This window comes from Megalobrama amblycephala, linkage group LG4 (genome assembly GCF_018812025.1).
Source record: "Megalobrama amblycephala isolate DHTTF-2021 linkage group LG4, ASM1881202v1, whole genome shotgun sequence".
In the NCBI taxonomy this organism is placed as follows: domain Eukaryota; kingdom Metazoa; phylum Chordata; class Actinopteri; order Cypriniformes; family Xenocyprididae; genus Megalobrama; species Megalobrama amblycephala.
In genome coordinates, this window is record NC_063047.1 from 14027507 (window position 1) to 14042697 (window position 15191).

At 37.3% G+C, this 15191-nt stretch overlaps 1 protein-coding gene across 1 annotated transcript; it reads left to right on the top strand.

The window, feature by feature from the left end:
* Positions 1-86: 86 nt before the first annotated feature.
* timm8b (translocase of inner mitochondrial membrane 8 homolog B (yeast)) lies at positions 87-850 on the top strand. The gene is made up of 2 exons (XM_048187716.1): positions 87-329; positions 416-850. Exons 1-2 carry the CDS (start codon positions 135-137, stop codon positions 581-583), a joined length of 363 nt encoding a protein of 120 aa, XP_048043673.1. The 5' UTR covers positions 87-134; the 3' UTR covers positions 584-850.
* Positions 851-15191: the final 14341 nt, after the last annotated feature.

The following is a 15191-nucleotide window of genomic DNA, read 5'->3' on the forward strand; positions in this document are numbered from 1 at the left end:
GGACGTTCAAGATATTTTTTGGGCATAAGAGATTTTTGTCGAAGCCAGAATTCTTTCAGTTTTAACCACAGACTGTGGTTTTAACCTTGTCATGACGTCATATCTCTGCGGCGGAAGTAGTTCCTTTTACGTCCATGCTTGTCAGCGATCGCAGTTGCTTGCTTTATCCTTCGCATTTTCCTGTTAATATAATCAAGTTAAGTCTTGCAATGGCTGATTTTAATTCTAGCTTTGATATGCCGTCAGCTAGTTCATCCGAAAACGCCGAATCTGCGGAACTCCAGCGTCTGATTGCAGTGGAGCAGCAGAAGGCTCAGTTTCAAGCGCAGGTAGGTAACTCTTCTGTACCGCTCTACTCTCATTCAACACCAGTGTTAGTGGCAGGTTTTAACAGTGTTTAACGCTTTATTCATAGGTTCACAACTTTACGGATGTTTGCTGGGATAAGTGCATGGATAAACCTAGCTCCAAGTTGGATTCACGAACTGAGACTTGTCTGGTTAGCTGCGTGGAGCGTTTCATCGACACGACGCTCTCAATCACCAACCGCTTTACGCAGATGGTCCAGAAGGGCGCGCACTGATTGAAGGACACCGTCCTCAAGGACAATAAGCACGTATTCTTAATGTTTCCGGTGTGCGTCCAGGAGACTGTTGGCGTTTCTCAAGTTCGCAAAGTTCGGACTTACGTCCTTAGGACTTGTTTAGTTCGACTCAGGAGAACGGACTCCGGTGGACTGGAGGACGCAGGCCTGGTGATTCTGCAAATGGCATAGCAGCTCGCTCTGGCTACTCCGGCTATCTCTGTGTATTTTAGGCAACAATAAAACGAAATGTGTTATAAAACACCATTCTGCCTCTTTTCGTTTTATTTAAAAAAATATATATAAAAAACATATCTAGCCTCACAAATGTGGTTCAGGAAACGCATTCATTGATTAACTTCAATGTCTGCATAAAGTATTTATAAGAAAACGAAACATTAAACAACCCTGTCTCTTTTTGTTTACATTTTAAAAAAATATAAACATATGCGCATACTCTGATCTTCACTGTAATTAAAAAAATGAAATATAACATAAAACACAATCCTCTCTTTTTTAAATGTCAGTTTTAATGATCAGTAATAGCCATTATAAACGGTATAAGAATATACAATAAGAAATAAAGCAAACAATTCAGTCAAATGTACAAAATTAGTGCTTTACAATGGTAAAGTTAGCCTAAATATATAAAGTTATGAAACTTCACTTTTGCCCTCAGCTGAAACGATTTGCTACAGAACAAATGATAGATTCATGAGACCAAAGATTGCCTGTTAAATATACAAAAAAATAATTATGTTGTGTTTAACCGCTACAGAGAAATCAGGGGCCTATACCATGATGGTAGTTGAACAAACTCAGGGTTATAGGATTAGTTTTGAGTTGACAAAACCAAACCACTCCTCTCCGGCTTTGTTGGTACCATGATTTGTCTAACACACCGATCTTTCAAAAATACATTTTCATTCAATACTTTATGTACTGCTTACAGCGTATTTTTACAAGAATAAAGTTCAACATAAGCATATATTATTTAAATACCAATGTAGCGGGGACTACGCTTTTTTATCAGTTTTATTTTGATAAACACGACACAATATAACTTTGTGACTACATGAAAAGAGCTTTAACTGTTATAAAAATACAGATTTGTGAGCATTAGTGGAACTGAAACACACGTGATCGTTGTCATCCAGTGAAACCGGCCAATCATGAAACAGTTGTGTCGTCATCAGAACTCGTGCAGCTCCTCTTGAGATGCTGCGCTGGAAAAAAAAAAAAGAGATGCTGCGCTGGCTGACTCAGATGGCTGCTCTCGAATCGCTCTCGCGGTACTTTGAAATCATACGTCATAGTCACATGCCTTCAGCGCCAACTCAAGTCGGACAAAAGGACTAACCGGAATGCACTGCTTCAAGTCAGCCGCCGATCGGTCTGCGCAGCGCTGCATGAGCTCAAACACACCTTATGATTCACTTCTCGCGAGAGAGCCAGCGCGATTTAAAACTCTTTTGCTGAACATGAAGAATTTAAACACATTTACACTAATGGAAAATACTTGTCTGTGAAAGAGGACAAATAAAAGAAATTATCTTTCTCTATCAGTGCAAGTGAAATTGAGTTTATATAGTTGATAATATATAATGATAGAGACTCAAACATACAAGTTCACATGTAGTCATATTTAAAGAGTATATTTACACCTTATTTATATTACATATGATCTATATATATTAATATTCATTGAAACTAAATTCTTAATAACAACTGTTAAACTAAACTTGCATGTGTGTAATGGATTAATAAAAATATAGATCATATAATTATACAAATCATATCTAAATCATAAAATAATTATAAGTAATTATCATTAAAACCACACAATTTCATCGTTAAATATTTGTTTTTACTATATAATGACCTTTAATTTGGAGGAAGAGAAACTGGGGGAGTGACTTTATTGTGTTGGGTGTGTCAGTGTCACTTATCTTACATCTGACTGGTCCAATTTCAGTTTGAGATCTCTAACCCAGAACCTGCCCCGTAGCAGGTTAGCCGTGGAGCGTAAAGCTGCGTTCACGCGGCCTCGTAATTCCTGTAGTTATGAGATTCTAGCTTGTAAAAAGCGTTCACGTACTCATAGAGCTCGTAATTACAGCTTGTAAGCTGGGAGTTTTCTGAAAGCTCCCACATGTACCACGTGGCCGCTGTACCACCTGACCGTTGTAGATTCATTTAGGCGTAACTTGATAGTGGTGCCGTGAACAGCTCCGAATAACATCATGTGTTGTCATTTCAAGATTCCGGTAAATACGAGGTGACGTGAACGCAGCATAAGTTACCATGGTGATGAACACCGCTAAAAGTTAAGTCACTTTCATGGTACCTAAAACCCAGGATTGGCGCAAACTAATCTGAAACTTAGCCTGGCTAGTCAGCTTCATGGTACAGTACAGGCCCAATAAATTGACGATTTTTGCCATCATCTATCAACATTCCTAGATGATGGCAAAAATCGTCAATTTAAGTTACTAGATGATGATCTAAATCTTCAAACATTAGCCGATATTAATCAAATATTAGCCGATAATGTCCAATATTGGATAATATTAAGTTACTAGATGATGATCTAAATCTTCAAACATTAGCCGATATTAATTTAAGTTACTAGATGATGATCTAAATCTTCAAACATTAGCCGATATTAATCAAATATTAGCCGATAATGTCCAATATTGGATAATATTAAGTTACTAGATGATGATCTAAATCTTCAAACATTAGCCGATATTAATCAAATATTAGCCGATAATGTCCAATATTGGATAATGATTTTGTGCCGATACAGTGATTCCCAACAAAATTAAGCTTTCAAAGCCTTCTTTTAGGCACAAAACAGCTCACAAATATTTTTGTTCATTTGCAAAACAGAAGATCATTCACCATATTCATTTGAAACATATAATTTAATTAAAGACGCAATCAAGCCAGTCAGGTTTACAGATGTGGGTACTAGTGACTGGAAGCTGCCAGTAGCCTAATGATAATTTTCAGCAACGTAATCGTTCGTTGCAGGCTGTTTTAACAGATCAGCTATGCACGTATCATAAACGGATGGGCTTTGGAAAAAAAATCCGAAAAAGGTTAAAAGGTTAATCAGACCCTTAAAGAGCAGTAAAACAAGGCGTTTCTCAATATTCTTGTCTGTACTTTTGTTCTTGTGGATTTAGGAAAACAATTCAAAGTTCACATCTAGCCAAGTACAGTTCAAATCCAGGGCTGGGGGAGTAACGGAATACATGTAACTAGAAAATGAACACATAGTAACTACAAAATGAAACATGGTTTATCTAAAGTAACCACAGTTAAACTGTTTTTGTAGTAAAACCATAGTAACTACAAAAGAACCATGGTTTTACTATGGTTATTATAGTAAAACCATAGTAACCGCATAATGAACCATGGCTGAACCATGGTTTTACTATGGTTTTTATAGTAAAACCATAGTAACTACAAAATGAACCATGGTTAACTATGGTGTTACTACAGTAACCATGGTGTAATTATGGCCTTTGCAGTAAGACCATAACCCAGCTGTCTAGTGTTTCTATTGAGTGCTTACAGTACATCTTTGTTTTATAAATGTATATTTATTTTAATGTATTTTTACAGTTAAAAAGAATCTGAAAATACTGAATAAAAAATAGTGAGACTATATATATAACCAAAGCATAGTGTTGGAATTAAAAAAATACTGTCTTCATATAACCACCACGGTTTGAAATGAAATAATTAGGTTGAGTGTTCCTTAACAAAATAATACAAAATCTAGTTTATTTATGTAAATGATGCATAACATGTTTTAATGGGCGTGTCTGGAACGAGCGAGAGACAGCAAATTTGCAATGGAAAAGAAGGAACAACAACTGACAATCTGCAAAACTCCCATCTCTCGCTGTTGTTTCACTGCTTTCAGGTGAGTTTAGTCTATAAAATCACAGAAATAATACATACAACTGTTCTTAACGCTTATCAGTGCAAACTCTGCCTTCCAGCTATGAAACACATCAGTATGACCTGTACTTGACCAGATGTGAACTTTGAATTGGAACAGTACTTGGGCAGCGACGATGAAGTTTCAAAAGTCCACAAGAACATAAGTACAGACAAGAATATTGAGAAACGGCTTGTTTTACTGCTCCTTAAGGGTCTGATTAACGTTTTAACCTTTTTCAGATTTTTTTTCCAAAGCCCATCCTCATAATGTTTATGATATGTGCATAGCTGATCTGTTAAAACAGCCTGCAACGAATGATTACGTTTGCTGGAAATTATCAGTAGGCTACTGGCAGTTTTCCAGTCACTAGTGCCCACATCTGTAAACCTGACTATCTTGATTGTGACTTTAATTAAATTATATGTTTCAAATTAATACGGTGAATAATCTTCTGTTTTGCAAATGAACAAAAAATATTTGTTAGCTGTTTTGTGCCTAAGGCTTTGAAAATTTTATTTTGTTGGGAATCACTGTATCGGCACAGCATCATTATCCAATATTGGACATTATCGGCTAATATTGAATTAATATCGGCTAATGTTTGAAGATTTAGATCATCATCTAGTAACTTGAAGGAATGGTGATAGATGATGGCAAAAATCAATCCCTTTTACTTTATTTTGAAGTGTTTTTTTTTTTTTCTTTCTAAATTCCCAATGAAATCCAAATTGACCATTCTTATTTTTATAGAGTATTGCAGCATTTATTATTGTAAATGATTTAACTTTAAACATCATTTGTCCTTGTAATCTTTAAACAAAACAACTTCCCCTACTACTTGCAGGGACTTCTCTTCACTGATGTGTTTACTGGCACAGGGGCAGGATGATCTGTCACATATGAGATCACAGCGATAATAACAAACAACAATCAATTTCCCATGGACAAAATCAAGTCCTTCCCTACATCTTGATCAAGCCATTTTACTCGGATATACGTAACAATAGGGAAGAAAGGATTATTGAAACTTCTGTTTCATGGTGACTTTTAAGAGTTCTATTTATAATGTTCAGATCCCTTAATTTATTTGTAGCATGAAAGTTATGTAGTTATAGTGGTCAAGTTTTCTTTTTCTTTTTTTGTAGCACAGCAGTAATAATCTTTTTATTGGTTATCGACCATAACATGAAGCATACTTATCACCTTATTTGTATTTTAAAGTTAGTGTATCCATTGAATAATTTTTGTAAAAATATATTTTTGTTTATATTTTTGACATTAGGCAGTGATAAACATCAAAAAGAAACAAAAAAGTGCTCATAACGACAACCCAGTTACCTGTTCAACTAATGTTTTGTTCACAGGAATCTAACTCTTGTGATTGATAATAATTTCATAACACTGAAGTGTGATAGAAAAGGTTCAAGATCCTCATTGTAGCATAACTTTGGTGGTGTTGCTTGCCAAACACTTTCCTATACGGAAATTGTCTTTGATTTTCATCAGCAGTCTATTAGACAGACAATGTCACAAGATAATAAAAAAGCTCTTCCAAAGCTAAAATCAGTTTAATCAGACTCTGGTCTACTCTAAAACCAAATCTGGGTTTGCCTTCTAATCCAAAACAATACCATATTGTAAGAGGACTCCATACAGCAGGATTAGTCTTAGGGCAGCAGAGGTCTGCTTCTTGGCTTTGAGGCGATGCCCTTCTTTGTTGTTAAGTGTGCTCAGTACAAAGTGGCCTTTGATAGACCTGTGTGTGTAAATCTTGCAGGCAGGGCTTCTTTCAGCCGTTCTAATTAAAGTCAGGAAGCAGATAAGTTAGCTTAGCGCTCTAACTTGATTATCAGAGCATACAGGAAGCCTTCAGGGTCCTCAAACAGAGCCTTTGATGCTTTGAAGGAAACGACTAGACACTGTACCAAACATACTGTGTGTGTGTGTGTGTGTGTGTGTGTGTACAGACTCTTGAAACAAAAAATCTTTATCATACAATAGCAAAAATATATTCTAAAATCCATACATTATATGGGATTAGATTTATAATTTGACTTTATAATTTTTATTTTATTAAAAATGTACGGCAACTGAAAAGCTTCTGTTGAGATTATTGTTCAGACTTCTTATTTAAAGGTGCAATGTGTACATTTTAAAAGAATCTATTGACAGAAATGCAATATAATATGTTTTCAGTGGTGTATAAAGACCTAAAATAATGATTCGTTATGTTTTTATAACCTTAGAATGAGCCATTTCTATGTACATACACCGCGGGTCCCCTTACATGTTAAGTCACCATTTTGCACTGGCATGTTTCTACAGTAGCCCTAAACAGACAAACTGCTCTACAGAGTGCGTTTGCTTGACTAGCTACTCTCTGCTGTCTCAGGCTGAATGCCAAATGGCACACTTGCACTTTCGGTCTTGTGGACTTACAATGGCTGCTGTGTACGCGTGTCCGTTAAATCCACGAGACCGTAGGGCAATTAAGTATAAGTAAAAATTTTCGCCACTGGATGGCGGGTCAGAACATAGTCAAAAGATAATTTACGAAATTCATTGAAAAATGCAACTAGAATTGCCTGTGAAAAACTTCTACAGTGTCTTTTAACTGGTAGTGAGCTGTTACTCTGTGTTAAATCCTGTAGTCTTTAAAAGCCACATTTGTGTGGCAGTGTCCAGGTTTTACACTGGATAAATTAATAAAGCAGAGTAGTGACATGTAACCTGGCAAGTGTCTTCATTCTCCAACTTGCAACACAGACCTCCTTGCTAAAACACACATATGTGGGTGATGCAGAATGGATAAAAATAACTTAAATAAGCCCATTAATGTTTGAGTCATGCTCTTAATGAACTAGCCTGTTTTATTTCCTCTTTCCATATTGTGAATAATAAATGTGTAACATTTTAATTTGCTTGTTACACAATGGATCCTAACTTATTGTAATAATTATTTTACGTAGCCTACTTTTACACTCAGAATTATTCCTTGGCATCCTCACATACTAAACTGCATTTTTTTTATTGTTTGCATGCTGGAGGTATGCTATTACGTCATGTGCAGAGTGATGTTAATATTGGTGAGAGAAAATGGCACTGAAGAGGAAAGTCTGAAGAGGAAAGTTGTTAGAAAAAATAGGGCATACAAAGAAGAATGGAAAGACAACAATGCGTTTATCCTACCTACTTTTGTGAATGCAAAGCAGATGTGTCTTATCTGCAACAAAGTTGTCACTGTTTTCAAAGAATATAACACCGACACTGATGCTACAAAAGATAATAGAACCTATTATAATGATATTGTCTACACTGGATGCGGCGCGGCGCGGCGCGACACAACACATTCCCGTCAGTAAACGGATTCCCCGTTATATTTCTGACATAGTCTAAGTGCTTTGCAATGTTCGGTTTGCCGCATTCAGTGTAGACAGCTTTCAGTTGTTGCGGTGCAGCGTGTCTGGTGTAGACACATTGATAATATTAGAAGGCACCATGAGACGAAGATCTATTTCAGAAGCGGCAGCTATTTAAAAAATGTGCCTGCGGGCGTGGGCCAGATATTATTGCTGTCGGGTCACTTTTGGCCAGCGGGCAGCCTATTGCCGACCGAAGGGTGCTCACGATGTGCACTTCAGCTGAGCTACGCAGAGGACTTTACCCAAAGCGGCATTACGCCATGAAAGTGCGGACTCAGAGAAAGACTGTGAGGGTTTAGGGTGCCATTTGGGATTCATCCTCAGATGACAACATATTTGTCCTGTGTTGGCCACTGTAGCTTATCTATATTGCAATTCGCAAATTTACATACTGCACCTTTAAAAAAACACTCAAAAGCTCTGAATTGACAGGCGTTTTTTTTTTTTTTTTTGGTTTATTATTTATTGAATTATTATTATTATGTGTATTTTAGCATTCAAACATAAAATTGGATAAAAACAGAAATATCAAATACAAAAACAATAGGTGCATCCCAATTCGTGTACTTATGCACTATTCTGTGACGTTTTTAAGCACAAATAGTGCGAGTAGTGCGTTCACACAGAAAATTCCAAAAAGAGAAAGCGAACTTTAAGTACCCGTATGATGCACTAAATTAACGGAAAAAACAAAGTGTAGAATGTTAGGCACTACATGCACTCAACTGCCGCAGTTTTAATTACGTATCGGAGGGGGAGGGGGTATCAGACTCTGTTGTTAAAGTATTAGTTCACTTTCAAATTAAAATTTCCTGATAATTTACTCACCCCCATGTCATCCAAGATGTTCATGTCGTCTTTCTTCAGTCGAAAAGAAATTAGGTTTTTAAGGAAAACATTCCAGGATTTTTCTCCATATAGTGGACTTCAATGGCCTCCAAATGATTGAAAGTCAAAATTAGTTTCAGTGCAGCTTCAAAGCATTTATGGTTAAAACGTATATAATTTTTAATTTATATACAATTATATACAATCTCTAGATAAGACCCTACATGGATGAGTACATAGTGCATACTGTAAGTACATAGTGTATAAGTGCATAGTGTATAGTGCGTCATTTGGGACGCAACCAATGTATTTGCAGTTATGTTTTTTAATGTCCTGATCATTAGGTTTTTTGGCCCTTTTTCTTACAGCAATGTGATGAGTGGAAAAGAACGGAATCAGGAAATGTTATAAGCAGGATTTAAACTTGTGTTTCTGACATGATTATCATTTTATTTAGTAGTAGTTTTTGTTATTATTAAAGGTGTCTTTCATTATTCAAAGCATATATGATCAAATATTAACCATGCAAAAGATCAATATTTGTGTTTAATAATTAATTTGAACATAAATAAGGGCCATCACTTCTGTGTGACTCAGTGTGAGACAGAAACAAGATGAGTTTGTTAGCTTTGATGGCTCAATCTTCAGATGCTCTGATGAAAGATTTGACTGTGCAGCGGGAACACAGTCTTGTGATGTAGGATTCAGTCTCCGTCTTATCAAGGATGCCCACTATGCCTCAGTTCTCTCTTCAAAAGCTTTCTTCAAAAGAGAACCCTTTGAAAGAAAAATACCAGAGACATTGTGACAAGATATGCAGAAGAGTGATCAAAGAGTATTTTCAGAATGGTTGAATCATAAAAAAAAATAAAAAAATAATCCTTTCCCCCTTTTCCACCTCTGCATATGGCCACTTTCAGTGTCCTTTTTTGATAATGAGTCTGCTGGATTAATAAAAAAAACATCCGGATATAATAGATCAATGTAGGAAACAGTATCTGATACAACAATCCTCATATCTTTTTTAATTATATGGAGAAAATAAATCCCTGTCTCTAACCTTCACAAAGACCCACTGTAAAATTATGCCAGGCTGAAGCTTCAAGATCAACAACTTCTTAATTAAAACATGTATAATAGGATCTAAATCTGGCATGATCTGTGTCTATGCCTGTGCCATCGCTCTTCCTGTGTCAGTCTGACAGAGTCTGAAAGAGACCTAGTGTCTGAAGCTTCACTGTACACGTTGAGCCTGACACCTCGGGGACAGTGGGACCTGTGTTTGCTTTGGACAGCAAAGGGGCCGTCTGGGAAATCCATCCTGGTTTGGCCACGCTCCATTCTCTGTCAGAGTGCTGCTGTCAGTGATACGTTCATTATTTCCTCTGAAATCTGCAGTACTTAAAGAGATTAGGAACCCTGTGTCAATGAGGTCACGTAACATAGCCATCAGTGCTTCACACAGCTAACAAAATAACACATTAAAAATATAAAAAATAAATGTTGTGATTATTATGGTTTCAACATGTCACACAAAGTTTCCCCAATTGATTCAACCTCAACTGGACCTGATATAAACAGGCAGTAATATGTTTGAAAAATATTTGAATGATTTTTTTGAATACCAATATTCTCAGCAATACTGATATCTTTAATTTCACTTTGTCGAACATTACAGTAATTTAAACTCTGAATCAAAATTGTTTGAGATGAGCAAAATCTGCACATAGTCAACGATCAAGGCACGATATGGAAACAACTATTGTGACAGCTAAATTCTCATTGGTTTTTAAAATGTTTGATGTTTATCTCTGATATCATGTTTGCATGTGAATAAATTATGTAATTGACTCTGGGCCGTTGAATTCTTAGAAAATAATGCACACCCAAGGTGTCTTGGCCGCATTACCACCTCGGGTGTGCATTATTTTCTAAGAATTCAACGGCCCAGAGTCAATATTCCGCTTATACTACGGTTACCACATCTCAAGACACTGTTCCGATGTTGTATTTCAAGACATTTGTCAGGCTTTTGTCCTTAAAACACTCTTGTGAGTGGGACTAATTTCTTACGCATCTCATCACAAGCCTCCTTTGCTAATTACAAAACGTCATTTCAGAACTATTAACGAAGGCAGAATAATACCGTTGATACAGTTATTAACGCAGTTAAGAGAGAGAGAGAGAGAGAGAGAATGAATAAGCAGCATATGTGAATTAGCCTATCTGATCTGTCTCTAAAGGCAGCAGTGTCTCTACTAATAGCTAAACTATAAGTTCATCTCCATCCTATCTCTTTGAATGGGGAAACATCAAATTCTCTAAAGCTGTTTGCCAAGCTTTCGATTAAATTTCATATTTGAAATCACCAATGAAATCTGACAACAACTGTCTCATAAATATTGTTTCTAAATGCTCGAATCATGACAAAAAACGGTATTTTTCATGCTGGATCAACCTAATGCGCATGCGCAGTCCTAAATGCTGTGCCTCATTTCAGAGGCGAGCATCTGACCCCTTAAAAGTTTGTAAACATTGCAACGTTTCTTGGTGGGCGGGGCTTAGCTGGAGGCAAAAAGAGACGCTGGACTCAATGTTGACAAGCGTAAGCTAGCATGTTTAGGAGTGATTTATTAAACATAGATGCAGAAGAAGGTTCAGAACTGTCCGAATATGTACAGTCACTGACTCTGCGGGACCGTGACAGCTATTTTTGTAAATTAACTTAAGTTTTGGATATTTCCTAGACAACATATGAATTACTTTCGGGTGGTTCGAGGAATTTTGTCAAGGCTTATTGTCTAATGTAACCTAACGCTGGGCTAACTATGATTATGGCTAGCAATGTGGATTATTTTAAGAGACCATTCAAAGGATGGCACACACGTCTATCGCTGTATGTTTGTTTAACATTTAAGCTACCTAGTGCGCTGAAAGTTGGCGACTTTTCACCTATAAAACAGAAACTTGCTGATTAGTACTAGATAAAACCAACACACCATTACATATGCATCGATTATTTTACCTGATATGAAGTGTGCACTGCAAACACGAGTATTATTTATGATCGTCTCCGTCCAGTCTGTACGCCGTATTGCATTCAACCACAATTATCTTTTTGATTTCTGTGAAGGAATGTCTGCCGGGATCTGGTAAAACTAGTTTTGAACCAAAAGTCCTGTTCCTTCTATTCTGGCAGCCAAAAACACAACAAGACGACATTTTAAAGTCAAAACCTCAAACTTTTAGCGCGCCTGCTATGAGTTCTTATTTATGTTTTGCCTCCAGCTAGAGCGGTGACGTCACAGTGACGTAGGCGATTAAGGGGTCTATAGAAACTGGAGTTTCTAACGGCCTCTGCAGTGACGCGACTTTACCAGTCGGCGATTGGCTCTTATTTAGAAGGCGGGACTTATTCCGACATTTTGTGCATTGCACTTTCTCCCATTCACAATAATACAAGTGACACGTCTTGTGTTATTCTATAGTCTTTGCTAGAACTACTTTAGCCTTGCGTTTCCCTGAAAATAATTGCACACCTTAGAACAGGGATGGGCAACTCCGGTCCTGGAGGGCCAGTGTCCTGCAGAATTTATCTCCATCCCTGATAAAAACTCACTTGCCTATAGCTTTCTACTAATCCTGAAGACCTTGATTAGCTGGTTCAGGTGTGTTTGATTAGGGTTGGAGCTAAACTCTGCTGGGCAGTGGCCCTCCAGGACTGAAGTTGCCCATCCCTGCCTTAGAACGTTTGTCAACCAATCAGATTTGAGCATTCAACAGAAACACTCTCATGGGTGAGTGATGACAAATATTTCAACAATAATAAAAATAAAATGGATGGACAACACGTTTTTGTCCAAGGTACACTATGTAGCTTTTCCATACGCTAGGGGGCGCCTATTCAAAACAAAGCCGTAGCTTGATGAGCCCGGAATCTTGGGACATGTAGTCTTCACATCACAGCTGGTGGAAATAAATCGGGACTGGACTCGGGCAGAAATCATGTTCATAGATGCGATTGTTAATGTAGTATGTTAGTATGTTACTGTAGTATGAAGCAGTGCAGGACCGTGGAAGCTGAACGAGGCCGCTGGAGCGATTGCACAACATGCCTTGTGAGCAGCGGAACTTTTATTATGCCGCAGTCGCCGGCGATGCTTCCACTTTTCCGGTAATGAGTATGAGGTAATGCAGCTCTGTTTATCATATCAGATACATTTGAGTGTGTTGAAAATATTATAACATTAGTCTGTGCGTTCGCTCGGCGGCTGCTGTGAGACACTTGTTGCACACTGCAGCAAGCTAGATTGATTTTAGAATATCATATTAAATGCTGGATGGCTTGTGTTGATAAATGGCATGCAATTAATTTTAAAACGTATTGTATGATGGAGAAAATTCTGTATTACTGTTACTAAAAATAAAGCTGCGTCTGATTATGCTATGTTAGCTACTTGACAAAATAGTGTTTTTCTCTGAGGCATGTAAAACATGGTACTCGCAAAAAAATCAAGAAAATCAGATTCAGATTTGAGCTATATAACAATAGTTTTCTCACGATTTATAAATAGTTGGAAACGTTTGGGATATTGTAAGTACTCAACTGAACAAAATATATAACACTGGCCTAGTGGTTTTTGGATATTTTACTGTAAAAAATTGACATATTGCAGCTTTAAATTAAAAATAAATGAATTTGAATGTCTTGTTCATCATATTTTACTTTTATTTTATAAAAAAGCAACAGAATGTAGGCTATATTACATCCAGTTTATAACAAAGCACATGAGCGTGAATCACGCTCTCAAAGGAGCCTGATAGATGATGACTAGCACTTGAGTGAGGGAGCCAGCTGTGAACTCAGTGACGACTCCTACCGATTCACTGACTGAGTGGGTCTGATTCATAAGTTTCGTGATTCATAAGATTTGTTTGTACGCAAACTGGACATTGCGGCTCGCGCTGTGTTCCCTGTTGCGTGCATTAAACACTACCGCGCACTCTAAATAGATGACATGACTAAGAACCACTTATAGATGCACACAAAACTTTCCTGACTAAATTTAAGGGTATTGTCGCATTAGCGTCTGTTTTAGTCACAGCTTGGAGCCCTATATAGTCACAAAAAAACCCTAGGCCCAACTGCAGCGATTTCCTTTCTACCCAGTTATTCTTCAAAAGAAGATGACGTGATACGTGATTTACACTGCTGTCATTTCAACATTCATCACCCCATGTACTTTCTGACAGCAAATGACAGCAACGCCGCTAATGTTGTACTAGGCTAGAGGTCAGAGGAGGGCTTGTGTTTATCTAGGGCAGATGCTCATATACTCGACTCCTTTCATTGATCTTTTTTGCTGCAGGCGTCTTTGTTGTGGATGACCTCACCTGAGTACATGAAGGGGATGAAGTCATTATTAAAGCCATTAGTTGCTGCAGGGCCTCTCCACCCAGCAGGTGAGCAGGTTTTGTTTGACTTTGTTATGTGTTTCTATGTGTTGTAATGCCTCTCAGCAGTATGAATGTCTTGAAGGTACTGACTCAGGACTTCTGTTCTCCGGGGAATTGTATTTATTGTAATACCGCAGAATAAGTGCAACTTATATGTAATTGTCTATGTTACCACTAGGAGTCACTGTTCCTGCAATCATCTGTGCCCTGCTAGGTTGTAAAAACCCTCGTCTGACAGTTGTGTTGACAATATAATCCACTTAAGTTATGGATATTTAGACTACAGACACTGTTCAGATGGGACAGCCATGTGGACTATATAAGGAGTAGCATGAATAGCTTCATCATTAATCCCAACAGTGCAAAAAGTGTTTTTTTCTCAATTCTTTTCTCTGCATATGGTTCTGTTTTATTTCATTAGTTTATTTTCATTCAAATAGTTTAGCATAACAGTATGGAAAGGATCGATTGCTCGTCCCTGGTGGCTAATATAATGTGTTTTTCTCGTTAAAAAGCAAGTATTAAAAATTAATGACATGGTGCTTTATGATGCAGTTATCATGGTCAACCAAGTACTTACAGTTTACAGTTTAACAACATTCCTTTCGTTCCACAGAGCAGATATAAACTTGTATGACATGCATAGAACACTTGATGATTTTACCATCTTTACATGCAGACATGTTGCAACCTCTAAATGGTCAATCCAAGAGCAGAGGATGCCTGAAAACAGATGTTTATGGTTATTTCAAGTGTTTATTTTGCATAATATGAAAGAACATCGGCACACCCTGTGGAAAAAAAGGAAGTGTGGGCAAAGAGGTGTACCATACTGCAGTATATAGTAAAACACAGTGAAGCGCTTTGCTCAGGGACACACGCCAATGTTCAGAAGACGTGGAGGAATTAGAACTTGCTGCCTTGTGCTACAAAGTATCATAAG

What these genes read in the sequence shown, in the direction of transcription:
- timm8b (XM_048187716.1), top strand. Translation starts at nt 135, where the DNA reads ATGCTTGTCAGCGATCGCAGTTGCTTGCTTTATCCTTCGCATTTTCCT. An exon ending in AGGCTCAGTTTCAAGCGCAG is followed by an intron (nt 330 to 415) that starts GTAGGTAACTCT and finishes CTTTATTCATAG; the next exon opens with GTTCACAACTTTACGGATGT.